This window comes from Canis lupus, chromosome 20, assembly GCF_011100685.1.
Source record: "Canis lupus familiaris isolate Mischka breed German Shepherd chromosome 20, alternate assembly UU_Cfam_GSD_1.0, whole genome shotgun sequence".
Taxonomy (NCBI): Eukaryota; Metazoa; Chordata; class Mammalia; order Carnivora; family Canidae; genus Canis; species Canis lupus.
Window position 1 is genome coordinate 56,514,126 of NC_049241.1, and position 23,078 is coordinate 56,537,203.

Sequence of the window (23,078 nt, forward strand, 5' to 3'; positions counted from 1 at the left end):
GGAGCCATCGCCATCTGCAGCTCCACCTTCACCCCCGGTGAGGGGTGGCTCCTGGAATTTGGGTGAATAGCATGGGCCTCACACGGCTCTGAGGACACGCCCTGCACAGGTGAGCGGACAACACGAATGTCCCCCCTCCTTCTCTGTTCTGCTACAGCGACCTGGGACCGGTGACCTGAGAAGAGGCTGCGCAGTGAGACACGGGACGCCCCTCAGATCACAGGGCTCCAGACCGTCATGTCTTTAATGTTCTGCAAGGGGCCCCACAGACGGGGAGGGAATAAATACAGAAGGGTTGTAAGATGCAGTGCGCCCGGCCCCCAGCCTGGGAAGCGGGGGAAATGCCTGTGGGCCTCAGTTTCCCTCGTCTGTAAACAGGTGAGAACACGCAGGGTTTTGCAGGTCTCTCTTCCCGCCCGGGCTTCCCCGACCTCAGGCTGGCGGTGGCGCCTCCGGCCCGCTAGGGGGCGCCAGAGTCCGGTCCCTCGGGCTGCAGGACCACGCCCCCCGCCCCGGGGCGGCGCACCCCGACCGCGGGGTGGGGTGGGGGGAGGTCACGGCCTCTGCCCCGGAGAGCACCCAGCACTGCCCCGGGCGGGCCGAGTCCCCTCCCCTCTCCTCACCCCTCCACCCCGCCGTCCGCAGTGGCCCTGGTGCTCCCCTTCTGAGGAGGTCAACGGGGTCAAGGGAGGGCGAACCCAGGGGCTGTCCCGGGGCGCGCACTACGGAGGGGGCGGCGTCCGGCCTCCAAGCCCCGACTCCCTCGGCCCTTCCGCCGCCTGGACCTGGGGCTGAGCGCAAGGGGCGGCGGGGCTCCCCGGGCCCGTCCGCCCGCAGGTCCCACTGCCACGCGCGGGTCTGAGCCCCGGGGGCAGCGCGGCCTGGGTCACAGCAGGTTGATCTCGTCCAGGTAGCGGGCCAGGACCGAGTCCCGCACGTCCTTGAAGACCTTGCGGATGTTCTGCGTGTCCGTGGCGCACGTGTAGTGGCTGAAGAGGCGCCGGGAGCGCGGGCCCTTCCTGCCCCCGTCAGCACCGTCCACGCAGCTGGCGTACATGCCCGTGTACATGTCCAGGATGAACCTCTTGGCTGCCTCCGCGTCCTGCCTCGGGCCTGGGGGGACAGGGGGGGCGGTCAGGGCACGCGGCCCGTGGGGCAGGCGGAGACTCTCCCTCCTGGGCCAGGAGGGGCCTTGGAGCCCCTGCTCCAGACGTGGCCGCCCCCGGGGCTGCAGCGGCCGCAGGGACCACGCACCGCGGTGCCGGGGGCGCCATCTTGGGCCTTCCTAGAGGGCCACGTGACCGCCAGGTCCAGCCAATGGGAGCCTCAAGAAAGAGCTCTGCTGGTCACGTGACCTGGAATGGACCAATAAGACTTGGCTCTGAGACTTTGGGCCGAACTATGTCAAAGAAAGAAACTCTCTTGGCTGGGCTTCCAACTGATGGGATGGGGACTTGGAGCTGCAGAGAAAGATCTCGCTGAGAGGTGCAGATGGGTAAACTGAGGCCAAGGGAAGGGGAGGGATGGCCACCCTGGTGAGGCAGTGGACACGCTCAGTCTCTATTTCTGTGTCGGTATCTCCGTCCCTCTGTCTGTCTCTGGAGCCCAAGACCCGACTCTGCTGCTACTGGCAGGGTTGCCTTATGATGTCCATGTAACTGCCATGAGCCTCAGTTTGCTCATTTGCAAAAAGGGGATCCTGACAGCCCCAAGCCTCCCAGAGTTGTGAGGACTCGGTGCAATCATGTAGAGGGCTCTGGGCTCAATAATCAGAATGTTATTATCATTCTTCCAGAAAGGCAGGGTACTCAGTGGGTAAGGCTGGTGGTGGCTCCTGATCCAGGCAGCCTGGGTTTGAAGCCTGCCTCTGCCACTCACTGGCAGTGTGGCCTTTGACAAGTGATTGCACCTCCCCGTGCCTCGGTTTCCCCATCTATAGTGGTGAGAAAAAAGAATTCTACTCCACAGGACTTTTTAGTGAGGATTAGACTAGTCCATACACTAGGGTGCCTCCAACGGTGTTAGATGCGTGAGCTGTCGTTATAATCACAGATATTATTTAGTATAGAAGAGGAAAGGACCAAGAGCCAGAAGTTGGCAGAGTACTCTAGCCTGTGGCTGGGAGAAAAAGATGAGTCACGAAGGCCCTTTGATGTGAAGGAAAACAGTCCCTCAAAACTGCCCACTTTATCCCCATCCCCAAATCTCCAGGCCATGCCCCCATCCCCAAGGCTGCTCAGCTGGGGAGGGAGTCAGGGCTGTCCCCCATGATGGAACAAGTTCACATCTGTCTCCCAGGCCCCCAAGTCTTCTGGATCAGATTGGCTGAGATGGCTTCACATGGGCTCTGAGACCTGACAGGGCCAAGGGTCATGCTCATGGTGATGTCACCAAGCTACCGTGGTTGTTGTGTATGGGAGTGAATAGCTCCCCCCCAAATTTATGTCCACCCAGAACCTCAGAGTATGACCTTATTTGGAAATAGGGTCTTTGCAGATGTAATTAGTTGGCTTGAATTGAGGTCATACTGGACTCGGGTGGGCCCGGTAGCCAACGACTGGAGTCCTTATAAGAAGAGGAAAGACACAAACACACACACAGAAGGCCATGTGACAACTGAGGCAGGTCGGAGAGATGTATCTATAAGCCAAGGGACCCCAACCAGAGGCTAGGGGAGATGCTAGGAGTCAGAGCCTCCAGAAGGACCAATCCTGCCGACATCTTGATTTCGGATTTCTGGCTTCCTTAATTGAGGGGGACACCCTTTGCTTGTTTTCTGCCCCCTTGTTTATGGCCCCAGGAAATAAAGTCAGCTGTCTCCAGGAGGGCTGCCATCACCCCCTCGCTGTAGTTGGGAGGCATTTGGCCATGAAGAGGGGAGTCTGCTTGCCTCCTCCTGACTGAGCTGCCCTGAGCAACCTGCCTGACCAGTAGAGTGAGGCATCTGTAACCACCCGCAACTTCTGAGGCTCCCCCCATCCCAGGGGTGAAGTCTGGCTACCCCAAAACAGCCATGAGGTGAGGAAGCCCAAGCCTCGTGAAGGGGCCGTGGATTAGGAGACACCAGATGGAGCCAGGGAGGGGTGCAGGGGGAGAGTAGGAGGGAGTGAGGAGCAGGAGAGAGGGAGGAGGGGGAGGCGGGAGGGAGAGGGAGAGAGGTGCAGAGGGATCAGACCCACAGTGGAAGAAGCCACCTTGGAGGTGCATCTCCATCCGGCCACCTTAGCTGATGCCACACACATGGAACATGAACTTACCCGCCTCCACCCTTCCCAAGTTCCTGCCCCACAAAAACGTGAGCAAAGTCGAATGGAGGCCTCAAGCCCAAGCGTCAGGGGCAGTGTGTCGCTCAGCTGGGATACGTGCACCAGCCCCTCCCAGTGGCCCTCCAGGGAAGTGCGAGCCAGTACACCCCTTCCTGGGACCCACCAGACCCCCACCTCCCCTCTCCATCTTGACCCCGTGTCCTGCTGTCCAGACGGCCAGGCCCTGTGCCCCTCGGGCTGCTGGTGCTGAGGGCTCGCTCCCAAACCTGCTCCTGCCACGTGCACCTGCCCAGACACGATGCAAACCTATTGCTACAACCCACTGCATGAAAGGAGGTCACCGTGTCTAGGAAAACAGAGCTGCGTGCCTTGGAAGGACTTGTCCAAAGGTCAGGCACTGGTTTCCTTTCTAATCTGCTATCTTAGATATAGATAAGGTGACTGCGAAAGAGTCGAAAAAGAAGTCTCAAAAATCTAGGAAGATTCTGGAAATAGCTGTTGACGCCTTCCAAGTGTGGCTGATGACAATGAACCCTACAGCGGACCCACATGCAACAGATCTACACCTGCCTGTCCAGGGCCCCCTGCTCGCAGCCACGGCATCGGGAATGATGGCGCCTGTACCTTCCCCCCACGCTGCAGAGGGGGACACGGAGACTCGCAGCTTGGGTCTGGAACTCGGGTCTGTCCCATCCCATCTGAAACTCCACTGGCTCTGGCTGGGCTAGGGTCCAGGCCAGCATCTCTCTTGGGAGGTGCTTTTGGGAGGTGAAGGCTACAGAAAGTTCTAGAACCACTCACCCTGGAAACTGGGGAAGTAGGTAGCCAGGTGGGAAGTGGGGATCTTCTCCTCCAGGATGTCAGTTTTGTTGAGGAAGAGGATGACAGACGTGCTTTTGAACCAGGGCAGTTCCAGGATGGTGCCAAATAGGGCCAGGCTCTCCTTCATTCGGTTCTAGGTCGAGGGGAACGGGCAGGTCATTGATCCAACAGCCAGCTTGGCCCAGACAGGAGCCCTCCCCCACGTCTCCACATTGGGCTGTCAGCCTAACGTCCAGGGGCTCGGGGCCCCCGATTCCCAGCCGGGTCAGAGGGGGTGCGCCCGTGCTTTGGCGCAGCCTGTACTGGTTTGACTAGTGCCCCCCACAAATTCATGTCCCTCTGGAACTTCAGAATGGAACCTTATCTGGAGATAGGGTCTTTGAAGATGTAAAGAGGTAAGAAGAGGTCATGCTAGATAGATTGCCACCTCCACTGCCAGGGGTCCCTTCCAAAGAGGGGACATTTGGTGGGAATCTCTGGGTGGCCCAGCAGTGTAGCGCCGCCTTTGGCCCAGGGCGTGATCCTGGAGACCCAGGATCGAGTCCCACGTCGGGCTCCCTACATGGAGCCTGCTTCTCCCTCTGCCTGTGTTTCTGCCTCTCTTTCTGTGTGTGTCTCTCATGAATAAATAAAATCTTTAAAAAAAAAAAAAGAGGGGACATTTGGACACAGATACACGGGGGTAAGGCCAGGTGACCACAGAGGCAGAGATGGAGCGACGAGTGTACAGGCCAAGGGACCCCGAAGCAAGGGGAGCTGGGGACAGAGTCTCCCTCACGACTCGGGAGGAAGGAGCCTGGCTGATCCGGGGCGCGTGGCCTCCAGCGCTGGGAGAGGGGGTGTCTCTGTGGCTCCTGCCCCCAGGCTGTCGTCCTTTATCACGACAGCCCCCAGCAAACTAGGACATCGCATGCGGCTGCATTCGAGCAACATCTGTGGCGGCATGACCTCAAACTCATTGTTTCATTTGGTCTGAAAGTCAAAATCATAGCATCTGACCCCTGGACCCTCAGACTGTGCGTGTAAAGCTTCACACCCTAAAAGTGCAAAGGCCTGAAGTGATCTGGGTCTTAATCGGGAGAAGAGTTCACAAAAGAGCGATGTGCGGCCTTTCCGAATAAAAGCAGGCCACTGTCCCCGGGGCATGACCCATTTTCCCGGGCCAGCTGCACTGTGCTTCCTGGGGGCCCTGTCTTGGGGGCTTGAGTGTCCCTTAGAGAGAGAGTCCAGGGTCCTGGCCACACACTGCTCGTGGATCTGGGTCTGGGGACTCAGTGCTCTGGCCACGGAAGGGTGAGAGTGGAGCTGAAAGCCACGCCAGACACACACGGGCCCGCTCAACAGTGGCAGTGGGTTCCCTGCTCAGCCGCGGCCCAGGCCAGGAGGAGGCGGCGCCCCTGTCCCCGCGGTGGCCCTCACCTCCTGGTTATTCTCCTCCAGACACTGGTCGTATTCACTCAGCGAGGCCAGGTAGATGAGGGCAATCACGTTCTCGAAGCAGTGGATCCACTTCTTGCGTTCTGACTTCTGGCCCCCGACGTCCACGATCCTGCCAATTCGGGAATCACCCCGTCAGACCTAGCCAGGGCCCCTGGCCATGGCACCCCAGACCCCGGGCACTCTGGGGCATGTCGAGATCAATATATAATCAATGCCAGCCTCTGGGCCAATGCCTCTGCTGTGTTACCGCATTTCACCCCTTGAGGCAGGTGTTACTGTTCGGCCCATGAAGAAACTGAGGCACGGGAGGGGAGACCTTGGCAAGCCTCTGGACTGGGCTGCCTGATTTGCACCCCGCGGAGGACAGCAGGTCAGACACACCTGGGGCCTGCCTGGTTCTGGCCCAGTGACCTGGGGCAAACTGCAGAACATGTCCAGAACTCAGTTTCCCCACCTGCGGCAACATGCGCATTGTTCTGACCAGCCGACACCATCCCCTCTGTGTGTGGCCCAGGGCGAGGGCCCAGCCTCCACCACACACCGCAACAAAAGCCCGGGCCCTCACGTCTTCCTGTTCTCTCTAAGAAATATGGGTCAGTGATAACAAGGCTTGCATCATCTCCCCGGGGATGGGACTGTTACCCAGGCAGCCGACAGGAAATGCCAGGAGCCCCAGAGCAAGAAGAGACTTGCCCCTTTGTACGGATGGGAAACCAAGGCTGGTGCCCTGTGGCTCCCGATCCCTGAGCCCCACCCCGCTGGTGCCTCTTCAGACTCCCTGAAACCCCAGAGCAGAACGGGGTGGGCAGTAGCTGACAGCGGGGCTCTGGAGACTGAGACAGATGTGGGGAGGCTCCTTGCCAGCCTCCCTTCTCCTAGTCCCAGCTTCCTCTGAGCCCTCGCTCCCTGGATTAGGCCTAAGAACACACTCAAGGCTCCCACCTGAAAATCAGTGCCTTAGCCCAGCCTTTCCTGTGAGCTTCTCCAACCTCTACCTTCATTCCTAAACTTTGATCAATTCATCCATCTATCTGCCCATCCACCCTTCCATCCACCACCCACCCACCTATCCATTCATCACACATGTATCCATCCGTCCATCCACCCACCCATCCATCTACCTGCCCATCTACTCACCCATCCACCCATCTCTCTGTCCATCCATCTACCCACCCACCTACCCCCCCATGCATCCATCCATTCACCAGCCCGTCCACACACCCTCCATACATACACCCATCCCTCCATCCATTTGTTCATCCTTCCGTCTACCCAGTCATCCTCTCACATTCACCAACTTCCCCTCTGATCTTGAGCTGATCATCACTGGGAAAGCAGGAGAATCAAACTCACCCCCTAGCCTTGGGGGGCTCTCCATCAGGGGAGACTGATGGCAAACAGAAAATTATGAACCATCCTCATCAGGAAAAGGCCAGAGGAGCATGTTTGGGGGGTCAATCCAGTGAAGCATGGGACACAGTAGGGTGAAGTGAACACACCCGTGTTGCACCCTGCACCCTCCACAGCTCCCTGCCATCAGCTCACAGACACAGAGCTCGCGGAGGTCACCGATGACCTTCTCATCACCAACCCCAGAAGTCACTGCTCTCAGTGAACTCTTCCCGACCTCGCCTTAGCCTTTGACGCTGGCCCTAATTCTGCATGGACGACCCCTCACTGCGCTGGCCACTCACACCTCTGCCTTCCAGCTCAGGCCTCTGTGTGTCCAGCTACCTCTGAGATGCCCCGGACCCCAAAGACTGCAGTGCCCCAAACGACTTCATTGTCTAATCAAATACCTCCACGCTGCCGCCGCCACTGTGGCCCAACGTGTACCCCGTCCCCTTGATTCTCAGATCCTTACACGCATCTAGTCTTGCCCATTCTACACCAAAACGATTTTTGCACCATCCCCATGACCACTGCCATGGCCCCTACCCTTCCTGCCTGGATCGTGACTCTTGCCTCCTCCTGAGTCTCCTGACCCCCAGCCTCACGCCCTCAAGGGGGTCACCCTCTGAGCTTCCCCAGCCCTGAGCCCATCCCTCTGGACTATCACTGACCACACAGTCTCTGTCTCCTGCCCAGCAGCCCTTCGAGAGTCCTCCTAGTGAACGTCTACTCATCCTTCAATGCCCTAATATCGATGTCCTCTCTATAGACCTGCACCCCTGGAGCTCTGATTGCCCCCCTTCGAGGGGACTGAAGGTGCCTAGATCTAGCTCTGCCCCCTGTGGCCTGGAAGCCCCTTGAGGACTGTGACTAGGAAACTCCTACTCACCCTTCAGGGCCTCAGGGCCTTTGCCCCTCCTATAGGAAGCTTCCCCCCCGCCCTGCCCCCCAGGCTGTGAGCTCACCGCAGGTTGGTCTTCTGCACGGAGAAGCAGTACTCATTGATGCCAGTGGTAGGCATGCGGCTCCGGAGCACGTCCTGTGCTGTGGGCACATAGCCCTCCTCGGTGATACGCTCCAGGTGGGACAGGTAGCTGTGGAGTGAGGAGCCCTGAGGCCCGGTCTTACAGCCTTAGTTTGTTTCTCAGACCCCACCCCAAAGCCCAATGAGGTGCCTGCTTGGGGAAGGGAGCTCCCGGGGAGGGCCCAGGATCTGTGGGTCTGCAGGTGGCCCGGAAACATCACCCTGAGGCTGTGGGAGCATCGAGGAGAAGCGGTTTCACCCTCGGAGCAGTGTGACCTCAAGGACAGTGTCGCTGGGGAGGGGTGTCACCTTCAGGGAGCTGTCACCCCAGGGGTGGTGCTGTCCCAAGAAAAGTGATGGCCTGGGAGTAGGCTCCCAGCTGCCAAATCAGCCTAGATGCGCAGCATCGTACTCAGGACGGCGTCACTGTGTGATGACGACCAGCATCACCCCCGGAATGATGTCACTGTTGGAATAGCGTCGCCCCAAGAGCTGCGTCCCCGCAGGAATGACATCATCACCCTGGAGCAAGACCATCTACAGCCAGCCCACCCCACAGCGTGTCCCACCGTGGCAGCCAACCAGCCTGGGCACCATCCTCCTGGGAGTTCATCCCTGGGGGCGTCTCCGCTGTGCCCCGCACCCCGCACCCGCTGCCCGCGGACCCCAGACTCACTACACGGCCGAGTCAAGCAGGTGGAACTCCCGGCGGCGCTCGTAGCAGGCCCGGATGCCGGCGTCCCTCCACAGCCACTGCATGGCCACGGCATAGCGCTTCTCGAAAGTGGTCACCTTATAGGGGTCCTGGCTCATGACCAGACTGGCGTGGTGCTGGGGAGGGACGGACGGGTGAGTCAGGGCAGCCTGTGGAGTGGGCACCCTGCGCACAGCCCTGCGAGCCGCCGCCTGTCTCCGCGCCCGCCGCCCGCTGCCCTTCCTGCTCCCGCCCTCTGCTCTGCTCCTTCCTTCACCGACGTGATTGTCCACAGATGGAGGGCAGAAGGGCAGCAGAGGACACATGTGCAGGGACGACAGTTCTGGTTCTTTGATGCATACGGGGCAGGTCGCCGCAGGTGTCCCCATTAGAGACTTAGTGCCATGACCCAGGTGGCCGGGTCTCTCGGGGAGGTAGAGGCACGTGCGGCTTCAGCCGCCCACCCAGTGGCCCCTCCTGTGTCCTCTTCCTCGCAGCAACCTCTGCTCCTCTGTCCTCCTTTCTTTCCAGCAGGAACACCTCACTGCTGCTCAGACTCCTGGGTTGGCCTGTGCACAGGCACGTGTGTGCACCGCTGTGTGCGTGCATGCGGGTATGTGTGCAGGTGGGCTTGCATACGCCTGTGAATCTGTGCGTGTATGTGTGTGCGCACATCTGGGCACATGCATGTGTGCTTATGTGGACTTGTGTGTCCCTCCGAGGCTGGGAGTGTGACGAAGATGTCCCAGAGCTCTAATTCACGCTGCATTGAGGTCCTCCCCGGTGCCATACAACAGGGAGAGGGAACGAAAGGTGTCAGGTTTGGAAACGAATACATTACACTGTTATTCACAGGTAACACGACTACATGTAGAAGATCCAAAATCGTCTAGAGATGAGCTATCAGAAGAACATATAACTTAGCAAGGTCCCCGCATGCAAGATCCATAAATAAAAATCAAACGGGTGGCCATATATTCACCACTGACCATGCAAATTTTTAAAAATTTAAATCCCATTTATGGTAGCACCAAAATATATCAAATACCTAGGGATAAAAGAAAAATACCTAGGGATAAATCCAGCAACAGACGTGAAAGCTCTCTACACTGAAATGTAGAAAACATCACTAAGGAAAGATTTTAAGGATCTAAATAATTGGAGGGCTATGCCATGTTCATGGATTGAAAGAGCATCTTTTTCCACTGCCCATTCTGCCCAAAGCAATCCACAGATTCCACGCAATTCTACCAAAACCCCAGAAAGGTGTGAAGGTGTGTGTGTGTGTGTGTAAACACTGACAAGATAATTCTAAACTATGTAGAAATGCACAAGGGCCCAGAGTAGCCAAGACAATTCTGGAGAAGAATAAAGTGGCAGGATTTCCACTGGCAGGCTCGAAGCCTAGATACCAGGAAGCTACACTCATCACCATGAAGCGATATTCACTCAAAGACGGATAAATTGGTCAATGGAACAGAACAGGGAGGATTAGCGGATCCAGGCACATTTGAACACCCGATTTATCACCAAGACGAGACCTTGATACTGTGAGAAAAGCGTAAGTGGCGCTGGTACAACTGAATATCTGCCCACAGGATGCGGGTGGGGAAGGAAAGAGAAACATAATCCCTGCCTCACACCGTACACAAAAATCAATTCCGGGTGGAATGTAAGTCTAAATACGAAACAATAAAAGACAGCGATGGGGGCACCTGAGGGGCTTAGTGGTTGAGCGTCTGCCTTCGGCTCAGGGTGTGACCCCGGGGTCCTGGGATCAAGTCCCACATCAGGCTCCCTGCGTGGGGCCTGCTTCTCCCTCTGCCTGTGTCTCTGCCTCTCTCTGTGTCTCTCAGGAATAGGTAAATAAAATCTTAATAAATAAATAAATAAATAAAAGATGGCAGCAGAGAGTTTCATCATGACTTTGAGGTGGAAAACCATCTCTTGGGCAGCCCCGGTGGCTCAGCGGTTTAGTGCTGCCTTCAGCCTAGGGCATGATCCTGAAGACCTGGGATCGAGTCCCATGTCAGGCTCCTTGCATGGAGCCTGCTTCTCCCTCTGCCTGTGTCTCTGCCCCTCTCTCTCTGTGTCTCTCATGAATGAATAAATAAATAAAATTTATTATGCCACAGATCTGTAAGAAGAAGAAGAAACAAAAAGGGAAGTACTTCTTTTTTGATGGGCAAAGGCCAAAACCAAAAACAAAAATGGGCAGAAGATGTGAACAGTCACCTCGCCAAATGGAACATCCGAGTTCCCAACAAACATATGGAAAGGTGTGCAACCTCCCCATTAATCAGGGCAGTGCGAATCACAACCACAGTAAAAACACTACCAAGAACCCTCCAGAACGGCTACACCAAGGTGACGGCGCCATGTGCAGGTGAGGACGTGCGGCAGGTGGAAGTCTTCGCGCGTGCGTGTGCGCTGCTGGCGGGAGCGTGGACTGGTACAACTGCTCGGAGACAGTTTGGTGTCTCCCCCTAATCTTTTTTTTTAAGATTTATTTTTATTTATTTATGATAGAGAGAGAGAGCGGCAGAGACACAGGCAGAGGGAGAAGCAGGCTCCATGCCGGGAGCCTGACGCGGGACTTGATCCCGGGACTCCAGGATCGCGCCCTGGGCCAAAGGCAGGCGCAAAACCGCTGAGCCACCCAGGGATCCCATCTCCCCCTAACCTAATCCACTTTATGATCCGCATCCACCTCTACGCGAACACCCAACGGAAATGCAAAGGCTTTCACAAACGGCTCATGGCGGAGACGAACGAACCGCCACTTCGCCTCCAAACACGGAAGGGCCACAGATCAACCATGCAGTGCCACAGGCCACACGTGGCAGAAAATTCCGTGTCATTCCATGTAGGGGAAGTTCAAAAACTAGGCAACGTGCTGATGGGAGATGGGCTAGTGGTTAGGCCTGGGCCGGAGGGTGGTAGTGATTTCGGGAAGGGGCCTCATGTTCTGCTTCTTGTCTCCAGGCAGTGGTTACCCACGTGTTTGCTCTGTGATGATTCACCGAGCCCGCCGCCTGGCTTCTTTGGCTCGCGTGTTATGTCCCAACAAAAAAAAAACAAAAAAACAAAAAAACTACGTTACTTTGTAAGGAAAGGCGGTGTAACGGAAGGTGGTGACAGGGCCAGCAGGTGCTTATCTTGAGTCTTCCACTTGGGGACTGTGAATATCAAGCTAAGTGTCCCCTCTCCTCTTGCTTCTCGTCTGGGAGGTGGGAATGACGGCCCCCAGCCGGAGGGGTTTCCTGGGGGTTAAAGTCATCCCATCCACTGATGCTCACCGCCCCCTACCCCCATCAGGCCCCTGCCAAGAGCTTTCGGCTCCTTTAATTTATCGCGTTCTCACCACAAGCCCCGTGAGGATCTCCTGAAGCCCGGGACCGGCCCAGATTCAAACTCAGAAGCCTCCTGATCTGAGAAAGGTGATGTCAGCTGACGCCTGTCACAACGGCTATTATAAAACCCAAAGAAAAGATGAGCGGTGTGGACAAACTGGAACGCCTGCGCCCCGGCGGCCGTGGGAAACAGCCCGGAGCTTCCTCGAAAACCCTGAAACCCGTCTGCCCTGGGGTCCAGCGAGTGCTTCTGGGGGTCTGACCCGCAGGCCAGAGATGAGGATCTTGGAGAGGTCCTGGCGGCCCGCGGCCCTGCGCATCGCCGGACGGATGGCGCGAGCACAAGTCGTGGAAGAGGACGGGATTCTGCTCGGTAACGGCGCGCGTGGCCCCGCAGACGTCGTGGTAACAAATAAGCGAGGCACGGACGGTCCCGCTTCCACGCGACATCGAGAAAAGGCAAACCCACAGCCGCGGAGAGCAGAGTGGGGCTGGCGGAGGGGACTCGGGGGCCGCCGGCAGGGCATGATGTCGTAGTTACGCAGGATGAGCGCGTTGCACAGGCCACCGGACCGGCCACCGAGACGGTTACAGAGGCAGATGGCCAGAGCGTTCCCGAGTAAACTTCCCTGGAAGGTGATGTGCCGGCCGCCGCATGGCTGCCCCCCCACCCCAGGGCAGGACTGTGTCAGAGTCGGCAGTGTGGATGTTTCCACAGCCAAACGGGGTGGCTCAAGACTCCCCCCCGGGAGCTGGGGCCCAGGGAGAGGTGACGGAGCCCACAGGTCCACGGGGACACATGGAGGGACACCAAGCTGCCTGGACGCACAGAACACCCCCAGGAAACTCCTGGGCTGTACAAACAAGCCCTGGGGACCCCAAATACGGCCCGGCCCCAGGTGCTGCCTGCAGGGTCTGAGGGGACACGGTCCTGACCTGGGAGGATCTGAGGGGGCAAGTGCTGGACTTTGGGGTCTGAGGACGCACATCCTGCCCCTGGGGGCCCTAGTGGACACAGCCGGGGTTTGGGGTCCGAAGGGACACGTCCCACCCTGAAGCCCAAGGCCCCACCCAGCTTGGAGCCCAGGAGGGGAGGCCCCAGGATGCTCACGCTGCTCTCAGGCCTGCTGAAGGGGATCTGCAGCCGCTCCATGGCCTCGATCATGGCCCGCATGGAGACGAAGATGTTCTGGTAGACGAGGGGCCGGAAGCCTTTGCGGTCCTCCTCCGAGTAGCCCGCCCCGTGGATGATCCGCATCTGCTTGATGAACGTGCTCTTGCCGCTCTCGCCAGGCCCTGGAGAGGCACACCACCAGCTCAGCCCCGGGGTCCCCCCCCAACCCCCAGGGCTCAAACCCTGGCTCGGCCAGGGCCGCACTCTGCAACCCTGGGCGAGTGCCTTCACCTTCTGGGCCTCAGTTTCCCCAGCTGTAAGATGTGGTTCGCAACAGACCCTGCCCGCTGGCTCTACCTGATGGTAAAGGAGTTCACTGTCAGGTGCTCCCAGGAGGGGTCAGCAAACCATGGCCCGAGGGGCCATCCAGCTGGTCACCTGTTCCTGCACGGCCAGCAAGTTTACAGTTTGTAGGATGGCTTTTATGTCTCTAAGACTGGTGGTTTTTTACATTTTATTTATTTATTCATGAGACACAGAGAGAGGCAGAGACACAGGCAGAGGAAGAAGCAGGCTCCCTGGGGGGAGCCCGATGCGAGACTTGATCCTGGGACCCCGGGGTCACACCCTGAGCCAAAGGCAGATGCTCAACCACTGAGCCACCCAGTCACCCCGCGTCTCTAACACTTTTTATGGTTGTGGTTTTCACATTTTCAAACGATTGAAAGGAATAAAAAAAAACTATTTTGTCACATGTTGAAATGATACAAAATTCATATTTCGGTGTCTATAAATAAAGTTTTATTGGCACACAGTCACCTCCACATGTGTACGAATTGTCTACGGCTGTTTCCTCACCACAACAGCAGAGTCGAGCAGCCAGACAGAGACCATCTGGGCCCCAGGGCTGAAAATATTTACTATCTGCTTGTACAGGAAGAGTTACAGCATGCCTGCAGCGCTCGCGCTCTCGTCAGGAGTAGTAGCATTGACTGTAGTTAGAACTGCTGTTATTATTATTTGCTCTAATACTTTCAAGTAGAGAAACTTTTACAAAGGAGAGACGATAGGATAAATAGTGTTTAGCTGAATGTCAGGGGCGGCTTCTCCGTGGAGGTGACTTGTGGAGTTGAGATCCAAAGGCTGGGAAGGTTGGAGGAAGGGCACATCATGCAGAGGGCACAGCCCGTGCAAGGGTCCTGGGGCAGAAGCAGGCCTGGCGTGTTGGAGGAGCAGCGAGGAGGCCTGTATGGCTGGAGCAGAGTGGGTGAGGGAGAGAGAGGGAGGACAGGGAGGACAGGGAGGGGACGGGGCAGGTGCGTAGGGCCTCGGGGAGCGCGGAGAGGACTTGGACTTTTACTCCCGAGAGGAAGGAGCCCTGGAGAGTGGGAGGGGGGAGTGGAACACCTGCCCCGCGTCCTCATAGGTGTCCTCGGGTAGCTGCTGTAGTGAAGACAGACTGTGGTGCGCGTGGGCCGGAGCACGAGGGCCGGGGTGGAGGTCTAGCTCAGTGGGGGCTGGACCCAGGTGGAGAGAAAGGGCCATTCGAGAGAATCTGGGAGGCGACTCCACAAGTGGGGACCAGTGGACACGATTTATGGGGCCAAGTACAAGACAAGGCCCTCCTGAGCCCGGGGCGCTGCGGGCCTGCCCAGGTCCCCCTTCCCTGCCCCAGAAGCTGCCCCTGGACTTGCCGCAGTCACACCTGGATTTTCGACACTGGGTGTTCCGGCCTCGGGGCTGGAAGCCCAAAGCCGAGGCTGAGCCCCGCAGCCTCCCTCTCTGGTGCCTCCGTCTTCCCTCCTGGCTCCTCCAGCACCTCCCTGCCCCGCGCTGCCCGGCTCCTCCTGGGGGCCCTGGCATGGGGTCCTTCCAGGGACAGGCTGGCGGGCTGGGAGGAGGAACAGGGAAGCAGCAGCAAAGGAAGGGGTGGCCTGGCTGGAGCCCAGAAAGAGGAAACGGGGCAGAGGGGGCAGAGGGAGGTGGAGGGTGGGGAGTGTGGGCAGTGGGGAGACGAGCAGGTGCCGTCTTGCATCACCCCCCACCCCGGGCTCCCTGGCCCTACACATCCGAGGGCAACAAGGGCAGGCCGGGGGGACACCGGGTCTTCGTTAGGTCCGCTAGACCTCGAGCTCTAGCCCCGAGGGACATTAGGGGGAAACGGGGCGAGCGTTCGGGCTGCGGGTCAGGGGTGCGAGCCAGGAACTCCTCACCTGCTCTCGGCTCCGTCCTGGGGCGCCCCGCTTCGTGGTGGGCTCAAACCCACCAAGTATTTAGGGGCAAAAGGTGTCAGGTCTGCAACGTACTTGCAAACCGTTCAGGGAAACGACGAGAATGTGTGTGTTAACTATAGGACTACAGAGCGCGCAAGTTGTAGCTGTCGTTACGCACCGTGTCACCGTGTCAATTGTGAATATAGACACCTGCTCGTCTGGCGGGGCGGGGGGCGGAGGAAGAGTGGAGAAGGGGGAGAAACCTCCCGGCGTCAGGTGCGCGTGAGACGCGGAGTGGGATCCGGAGCAGAAAAAGGGCCGCGTAAACCAGCCCCACCCGGGGCCCGAGCGGCGTCCGCGTGCATCTCTCAGCGGTGACAAACGTGTGCGTTACTCGAGATGCGAACGCGAGGGGAGACCGTTCATGAGCAGCGGCCACCTTTGCCACTTTCCTGTCCTTCTAGAATCGTTCCAACATAACAAGTTGCTCCAGGACGCCCCACGCCACGGGTCCACAGCCTGAAACTCTGCAACGTGAAGCCGCGTGTGCCCCACATTGCGGAATGTCTCAGGTTACGGGAAGGACGCCTCCGGCCCAGCGAATGTCCCCGCCGCGATCACGCGAACATCAGGTGTCGAGGCACAGCTCTCCGGCCCCCGGGGCTCCCCCGAGCCCAACACGCACCGTCTTCCAGAGCCTCACCTGACGGACCGACGGCTCCTGGCTCACTCTTCATGTGGGGAAACTGAGTCCCAGACTGGCTGATGGGATCGCCGTGGGCCGTGCAGCTGGCAAGCGGCCGAGCTGGGACTCAGACCTCGTTCTGCCTGAGGCCAGAACTCGTGGGTGTTAAGGACGACACCAGAAAGTTCCCCATAACAGTAATCCCGGCGAGCATGACTTAACTCTTGGCGTCCGCCGGGCCCGGGGCCACGATACTCCGCGCCTGTCCTCGGTCAGTCCGCACAGACATGCCCTCTGGTTCACCAGGAGACACCGAGGACCAGAGAGGTGAGGCGGTTTTCCCAGGGGCACACAGCTAGCGGGGAAGCAGGAGCCCCCCCCGCCGGTGGGGCGTCACCAGGGCATCAGACAACGTCCGTCTGCGGACACTCGGAAGCCGGGCAGCTGCCGGGGGGCTGCCGGGGGTGGGGGTGCACTCAGGCCAGCCCCGGGGACCGCACCCTCTGACCTCCGGGCCTCGGGGCTCCCCCGGGAGTGTGAAGGGCAGTCAGAGGCCTCACAGGGCAACAGTTCCCCTGATTTTCTTCTCTTCTTTTTCGTGAAAAGGTAAAAAAAAATCCCAGTCCCGGGGTGCCTGGGTCACTCAGTGGGTTGAGCATCATGATCCCGGGGTCCTGGGATCGAGCCCCGCGTCAGGCACCCTGCTCAGGGGGGAGTCTGCTTCTCCCTCCCCCCCCCACTTGTGTTCTCTCTCTCTCTCTCAAATAAATAAAATAAAAATAAATCCCAGTCACCCCCACAATATGGATTGTGTGCCTCACGCATGGGTCACAACCTGATGTCTGAGGGTGGACCCCGCCCCCCCCCGCCTGAGGCCACCAAGGGCTGTGGACCGTCTCCAGCCCCAGGCTCTGGGTCCCCTGCGGGAACGTGACCCGCCCCCCCGGGACTGGGGGCTGCGGGGAGAGCTCTTCCCACCGGCCGGGGCCAGAAGGGAAGTGACTGCTTCCTTCTGGGGATGGATGAGGAACTGGAACCTCACAGATGCCAGGAGGGGCCGTGCCAACCCCGAGCATCACGAGACACCCGTGCGGCTCCTTCCCTGGAGGATGCAGCCCAGGCACCTCGGACACTCCAAGAACTCAGCCTCGGGGGGCACAGGGAGCTGGCCCGGGGGGCTGGGGGTCAGGCGGCTCAGCTTCATGCCAGCTGTGGGGTCGGACAGGCTGGCGACCCCAGACCAATCCCATGGTCCATCCCCTCCCTGGATCTCAGTTTCCCCATCTGTCCTTGGGGAGCCGGGGCTTTCCTCTCTGGGGGCACACGCACACAGAGGTCAAATACACGGACTCTCGAGCCAGAATCCCGGGTTCTGATCCTGGCCGTGCGACCCTGGGCCGATGGCCTCGCCTCACTGGGCCACGGTGTCCCCATCAGGGGACGGGCGCTAGTGGACAGAGCTGGCTCCTTTAACGGCTTCCCTCAGATGCTCCTCGCTCCCCAACACACCAAGGGCTTCCTGTTGGGGACAGATGCCGGCCCGACCCTGCTTCCTCAAAAAGATCAGCCACCTCCAGGAAAAAATAACTTTTGGATTCAATTCCTGTTTTCGAGAGGGGAGAGTGGTGTGGAGGCCGCCCTCAGGGCTGGGGGGCTGGGGGAGGCTGTCAAGACCACAGTCCACGGCGCCGTCCACGGGGCCGGTCAGTGCTTGGGGCCGTGGACAAACCCCCCCACCACAGCAGGAGAAGGGGGCTCCCGATGGGGGCCTGGCCGGGGTGCAGGGGACCGAGTGGGTGGGCCAGGGGACGCGGAGCGGCTCCAGGGGAGGGCACCCCCGAAACAGGATGCTCATCCATTGCCTTGTTGGTGTATAAGTTTGCTCTGGGCCTCTGCTCTGTGTCACGCCCCCGCACTCCCGGGCCGATGCTCTGGACCCAGCAACCAGGGAGAGAGACACGGTCCCCACCTTTGTGCTGTTTGCTGTGCAGCTGGAGACACAGAAAATGAAGAACAAATAAACAAATCTGAGAGGGTGTCGGTGAGTGAGTGCACTGAAGAAAGATCAAGGGCATCAAGTGGAGGAACGAGGACTGGCTGCCCTCGTAGCCAGCGAGGCCGGGAAGACTCCTCCGAGGGGGCGACACACGAGCCTATGCTGTCTCGAGGGACGCTGACAGCTCCCAGCAGGAGAACAGCAAGTGCAAAGGCCCTGCGGTTTGGACATATGTACTTGAGGTGTGCAAGGGAAGATCGCCAACATTGATAACCCCTGAGCCTGATGGATGGGGAAAAAGCTAGCAGACGGAATGGAATGAGGGGTGCAGGGGGCGGGGGACACCACTCCAAATGCTCCAGGCCTGAAAAAGATGACGGCACGGGGGCTGCGGTGTACAACTGCATGCCCAGCCCTCTGACAGCTTCGAAAAATGGGCGCGTTCTTTGAAAGGCACCAACAGCCAAAACTCATTCAAGAAGAAATAACCCGGGACGCCTGGGTGGCTCAGCGGTGACCATCTGCCTCCGGCTCAGGGCGTGACCCCGGGGCCCGGGCTCCCCGCATGGAGCCTGCTTCTCCCTCTGCCTGTGTCTCTGCCTCTCTCTGTGTGTCTCTCATGAATAAATAAATAGAAATCTTAAAAAAAAAAAGCCCAACTAGCCCTCATTAACAGTATTATTAAAAAGCAGCCAATAAAACATCGTATATCATACGTATTATTAACCTAATAGCCTAACGAGTCTGAAGAAATCAGACACACCTATTAAAGTCATTAAATTCTTAATTAAAACCTTCCCGGCTCTGACAGCCTTCATTGATGACTTCACCACCGTCTAAGGAAAACAAAATACTCCCCGAAAAGCAGAGAAGCCAGGTGGCCACTGAAGGACTGTGGGGAAGCAGCAGGAGTCGGGGTGTGAGAGGCCGCGTGCCGGGGTCTGGGCCCCCCTGGGCCCCCCTGGGCCCCCCGGGCTGGCTTCCTTGGAAAACTAAATCACATAAACCTGAATTACATAAAAGGCTCGAGTCAGAAGGGCTCAGACGTGACCCTGGGGTTCCGGGCTCCCCCCGCCTCCTGCCGGGTCCTCAGCCCCCCTCAAACCAGGAAAAACGAGGCCACCACACAGACGGCCGGCCTCCTGGCCCGGGGCCCGCAGACGCACCTCGGGGACACCGGGCCGCTTCCCCAGTGACCCCCGCCCGGGGTTCAGGACATCCCACGTCCCACGCAGAGTGAGGCGGCGGCGGATGGGGGGGGGCGGGGGGGGGACACACGTGCGGGACGCGGCCTGCAGCTTCCGAGGCCACGGCCTCGAGCCCCACAGTCTGCCGGCCCCGCCGCTCCTCCCTCCCGCCCTGTTTTCTTCTCTTGCTTGCTTTTCTTGCTTCAGGAAATTATTTTATCTGCTCTTTGGTTTATGGGCTAACGTCTGAGCATCGCGGCACGACGTGGTCCCCGGGGGCCCGGACACTGCCCGTGTCCTTGGCCGCTGGGCCCCAGGAGTTACCCAATACATCGTGGGTATGAATGGATGAATGGAGCCGTCAGTCAGTCAATCAACTGGCCGGTCGGCCCGAGCCCACTGGCAACGCCCTGCCCCGGGACGAGCGGGCTCGAGCCCTCCCCGCGGCGGGGCCCTTGCGGCGGGCAGGGGAGAGGGCGGGAGGGCACCCCGCACCCACAGTCCCGGCGAGGCCCGGGAGCCGCAGCCCGGAGCCGGAGCCGGTAGGGCGGGCTGGGCCTGCCGCCCCCGGGGCCACCTCCGCTGGCACATGCCCCGCGAGGCGGCTGGTCGGCCCGGGCCGCGGGCCACCCCTTGGGACCAGACCTGGGGCTCTCTGCGCCTTAGTCTTCTCGCCCAGAAGTGGGTCTCCAGCTCTCCCGGCCCCGCCAGGGGTGAGCACCCCCACCCCCGTCCTGGCCCGGGCCCCGGTGCCCCGCCGCCCTGCCCGCCCCACTCACCCAGCAGCAACAGTTTCAGCTCCCCGCGATCCCGCTTCTTCTGCTCCAGGAGGATCCTGTTGATCTCCTGGTCGATCCGGGCCGCCGCCTTCTCATCGTCCGTCAGGCAGCAGGGGCAGCAGCGCCGGGTCAGCGAGCGGGCCATGGTGGGGGCCTCAGCGGGCACGAGGCGGCATGGCCCCGGCCCCGGGAGGGCACCCCGGCCGGCCCTGGGGAGGGCTCCTGGCGCCGGCGCGCAGGGGCTGGCCGGGGGGTGCTTTCCTTGGGGGGTCACCCCAGGGACCCCTGACGTCCCAGCCTCGGGCACCGGGGGCCCAGCTCTACGAGGCCTGAGTGCCCGGCTCAGGAGGGTGGGGGGCAGAGGAGGAGCCTGAGAAGGTGTGGAGGCTCAGGGCTCCCCGCCCATCTGCAGACCTGCCCGGCCCTGCCAAACTGGTTGAGGGTGGGTGCCCCCGGGGAGGGCGGGCTGCCGGCGAGGAAAGGCCCCGACCACAGTCAGCGTCCGTCCCCGTCCCCGTCCCCGCAGCGCCCGCTGGGCCCTCCTTCCTCATTCTGGAGAAGGGGTGGACTCCATCCTCCCGGCCTCTGACGCCGCCTCCAGGGTGGCCCCAGGCCCACCCCTTCTTCCCCTCCCCGGAACCAGTTAGGAGAGGTGATCAGAATGCCAATCTTTGATCTTTCTCAAAAAAACCCTGAAGGCTGGGGGGCGGGGCGTGGGAATGGGGGGGCTCCCGTGTATGGGAGTTCTTCTTACCCCCCAGCTGCAGATGAGCAAACTGAGGCCGAGAGCCAGGAAATGACGTGCCCGGGCGGCCCCAGATGAGTGTTTGGCGGAAGGGCAGGATGGGCTGGGGAGCCCGCAGGCCCGGGCTCTAGGCGCTGACCAGGCCGCCTGGGAGCGGCCGTCCTTCTCCGCAGACGTTTACTGGGGGCCTACTGTGTGCCAGACCCGGTTCTAGCACGAGAGGGAGCAAAACGACAAAATCCCTGGCCTCCCCGCCCAACACTCTAGATAGAGGGACAGATAAATACGTTTTGTTTTTTTTTTTCAGTGTTTAAAGCACCTTTAATCGCAAGATAAATACGTTTTTAAAAAATAGTGAAGCCTGTCGGATGGTGATACATTCTGAGTCCAATAATAATAATAATAATAATAATAATAATAAAATAGAGCAGGAGGTAGGAGGTGCTGGGGTGCTCGAGTTGGGGGCGTTACACAGGGGGTCAAGAAGGTCACGCTGACCAGATGACGTGAGGCACCAAGAGGAGGAGGGGGGCAGGCAGCCTGGGCACAGGGGTCCCAGGGAGAGCTCAGGGTCTCTCCCGACAGCCTGCGGGGCCACCTGAGCCTGCGCCCTGTACCCCCAGGCCCTAGAAGTAGGACGGTGACACGGGAGGTGAGTACACGGCCGCTTCCTGGATGGACACTCACAGCAAAAGGGGAGGTCTTGGGTGGCCTCCAGTCCAGCAGATCTTTGCCCTTTGAGAGGTTCTAGAACACTCTGGAAAGTTCTAGAAACCCTACCCCCACGCCCACCCAGCCCCGGAACTACACATAACTCGGGAGGTCCGGATACCTCTCAGATGGCAGCGGGGCGAGGCTCAGGGAGGGTGAGTGAGGAGCCCGGGATCACACAGCAGCGCGGGCAGCCCTCCCCGCCCACCCCCTGCGCGGCCGGAGGTTGCGCGGTTGTCTTGGCCGTTGATTCATAACGCTCGGCAGATGGGAAGTTCCAGAGAGGCCCCCGCTGGGTCCCCGGGGCCTGGTAGGGGCCGCCCCGCTCTCCTGCCCCCCGGCCCCCCGCCCCCCTGGCCTCCCGCCCCTGCATGGCCATGGCCCAGAGGAGAGGTGCTCCCCGAGGCCGCGGCCCGGCCACTTCCCGGTCTTGGGGCAAAGGACCAAAGGCAGAAATAGGTCTGAGGCGGGGCGGGCGGGGGGGCGGGTAGGGGGGCGGCGGGGGGGCGGGCTGCAGAACAGAAACAACCAGCTTGGCAAAACCGGGAGGCCCAGCTGAGTCACAGACGCCGATGCCAGTGCCGAGCGCAGGACACGGAGGAGGGGACACCGCAGCGGGACCGGTGGGGGCCACGGCCTAACGTCCTCCGTGGCTCCCACTGGCCTCAGGGCAAAGCCCCGGCTGCTCCCTCGGCCCCCCCAGCGGCGGCCTCGGGCACCCTGAGCGTCCCCAGCTTCAAAATAAATCTTCCTTCCGGTCCCTTAACCGGCGAGCTGCTTCCTTCCCCGTGCCAGGCACCGTTCGGGACATCTGTCACGTTTTAGTGCACGGGGAATACCAGGGCGAGCTTGTGCGCGTGTTTTTAAGACACGCGCACACACACAACACATAAAACATGAATATATAACCTAATAAATTCTTGTGAAACCCACGGCCACGTGATCCGCATCCAGGAGAAGCCGAAGCACGTCGTCAGCCCCGGGAGGGGACCCAGATGCGCCTCGCTTCTGCCCCACGGTCCCCGCTGCTGCGACCCCGCCGTCTTCCTGTGCCCGCGGGTAGTTTTTGGTCGGAAGATTGATCTCATCCTTCATTTCTCAGGTTTACGCGGTGCTGTATTCATCATCGGGGCCCTAGGAGCTGGGGCTTTTTAAAGATTTTATTTATTTATTCATGAGAGACCCAGAGAGAGGCAGAGACACAGGCGCAGGGAGAAGCAGGCTCCCCGCGGGGAGCCCGATGCGGGACTCGATCCCGGGGCCCCCGGGTCATGCTCTGAGCCCAAGGCAGACGCTCAACCGCGGAGCCACCCGAGCGCCCCAGTTCTACGAGTTTGGACAAAAGTGCAGAGTCATGGAAATTACCACCCGTGCAGTTGCCAGAAAAACTCCCGCCAGGTACTCCTGGGTCGTCAGGTCCTCGTCCCGTACCCAGTCCCTGGAAACCGCCAATCTTCGTCGCGATGATTTTTCCCACGTTTCTCAGGAGGTCATGTCAACGGCTTCCTACCATTACGTAGCTTCTCGGGTGGGCCTCTTCCACTTAGCAGCAGAGCTCCGTGCCCGCAAGCGGGGTGTTCTGGGCGCGGAGCACCGCCCAGCGGGGTTCACGATCACCCACAGACATCCGCGGCTGTTCCCCGCGCAGGGTGCTCGA

The 23,078-nt window shown here is 59.8% G+C and overlaps 1 protein-coding gene across 1 annotated transcript; it reads right to left on the reverse strand.

Moving 5' to 3' along the window:
* Nucleotides 1–217: 217 nt before the first annotated feature.
* On the reverse strand, nt 218–20,682 carry GNA15 (G protein subunit alpha 15). Its single transcript, XM_038567853.1, has 7 exons — nt 19,966–20,682; nt 13,103–13,287; nt 8,621–8,775; nt 7,886–8,014; nt 5,508–5,637; nt 4,068–4,221; nt 218–1,113 (listed from the first exon to the last, which is right to left on the reverse strand). Exons 1-7 carry the CDS (start codon nt 20,108–20,110, stop codon nt 887–889), a joined length of 1,125 nt encoding a protein of 374 aa, XP_038423781.1. The 5' UTR covers nt 20,111–20,682; the 3' UTR covers nt 218–886.
* Between the last annotated feature and the right edge of the window lie 2,396 nt (nt 20,683–23,078).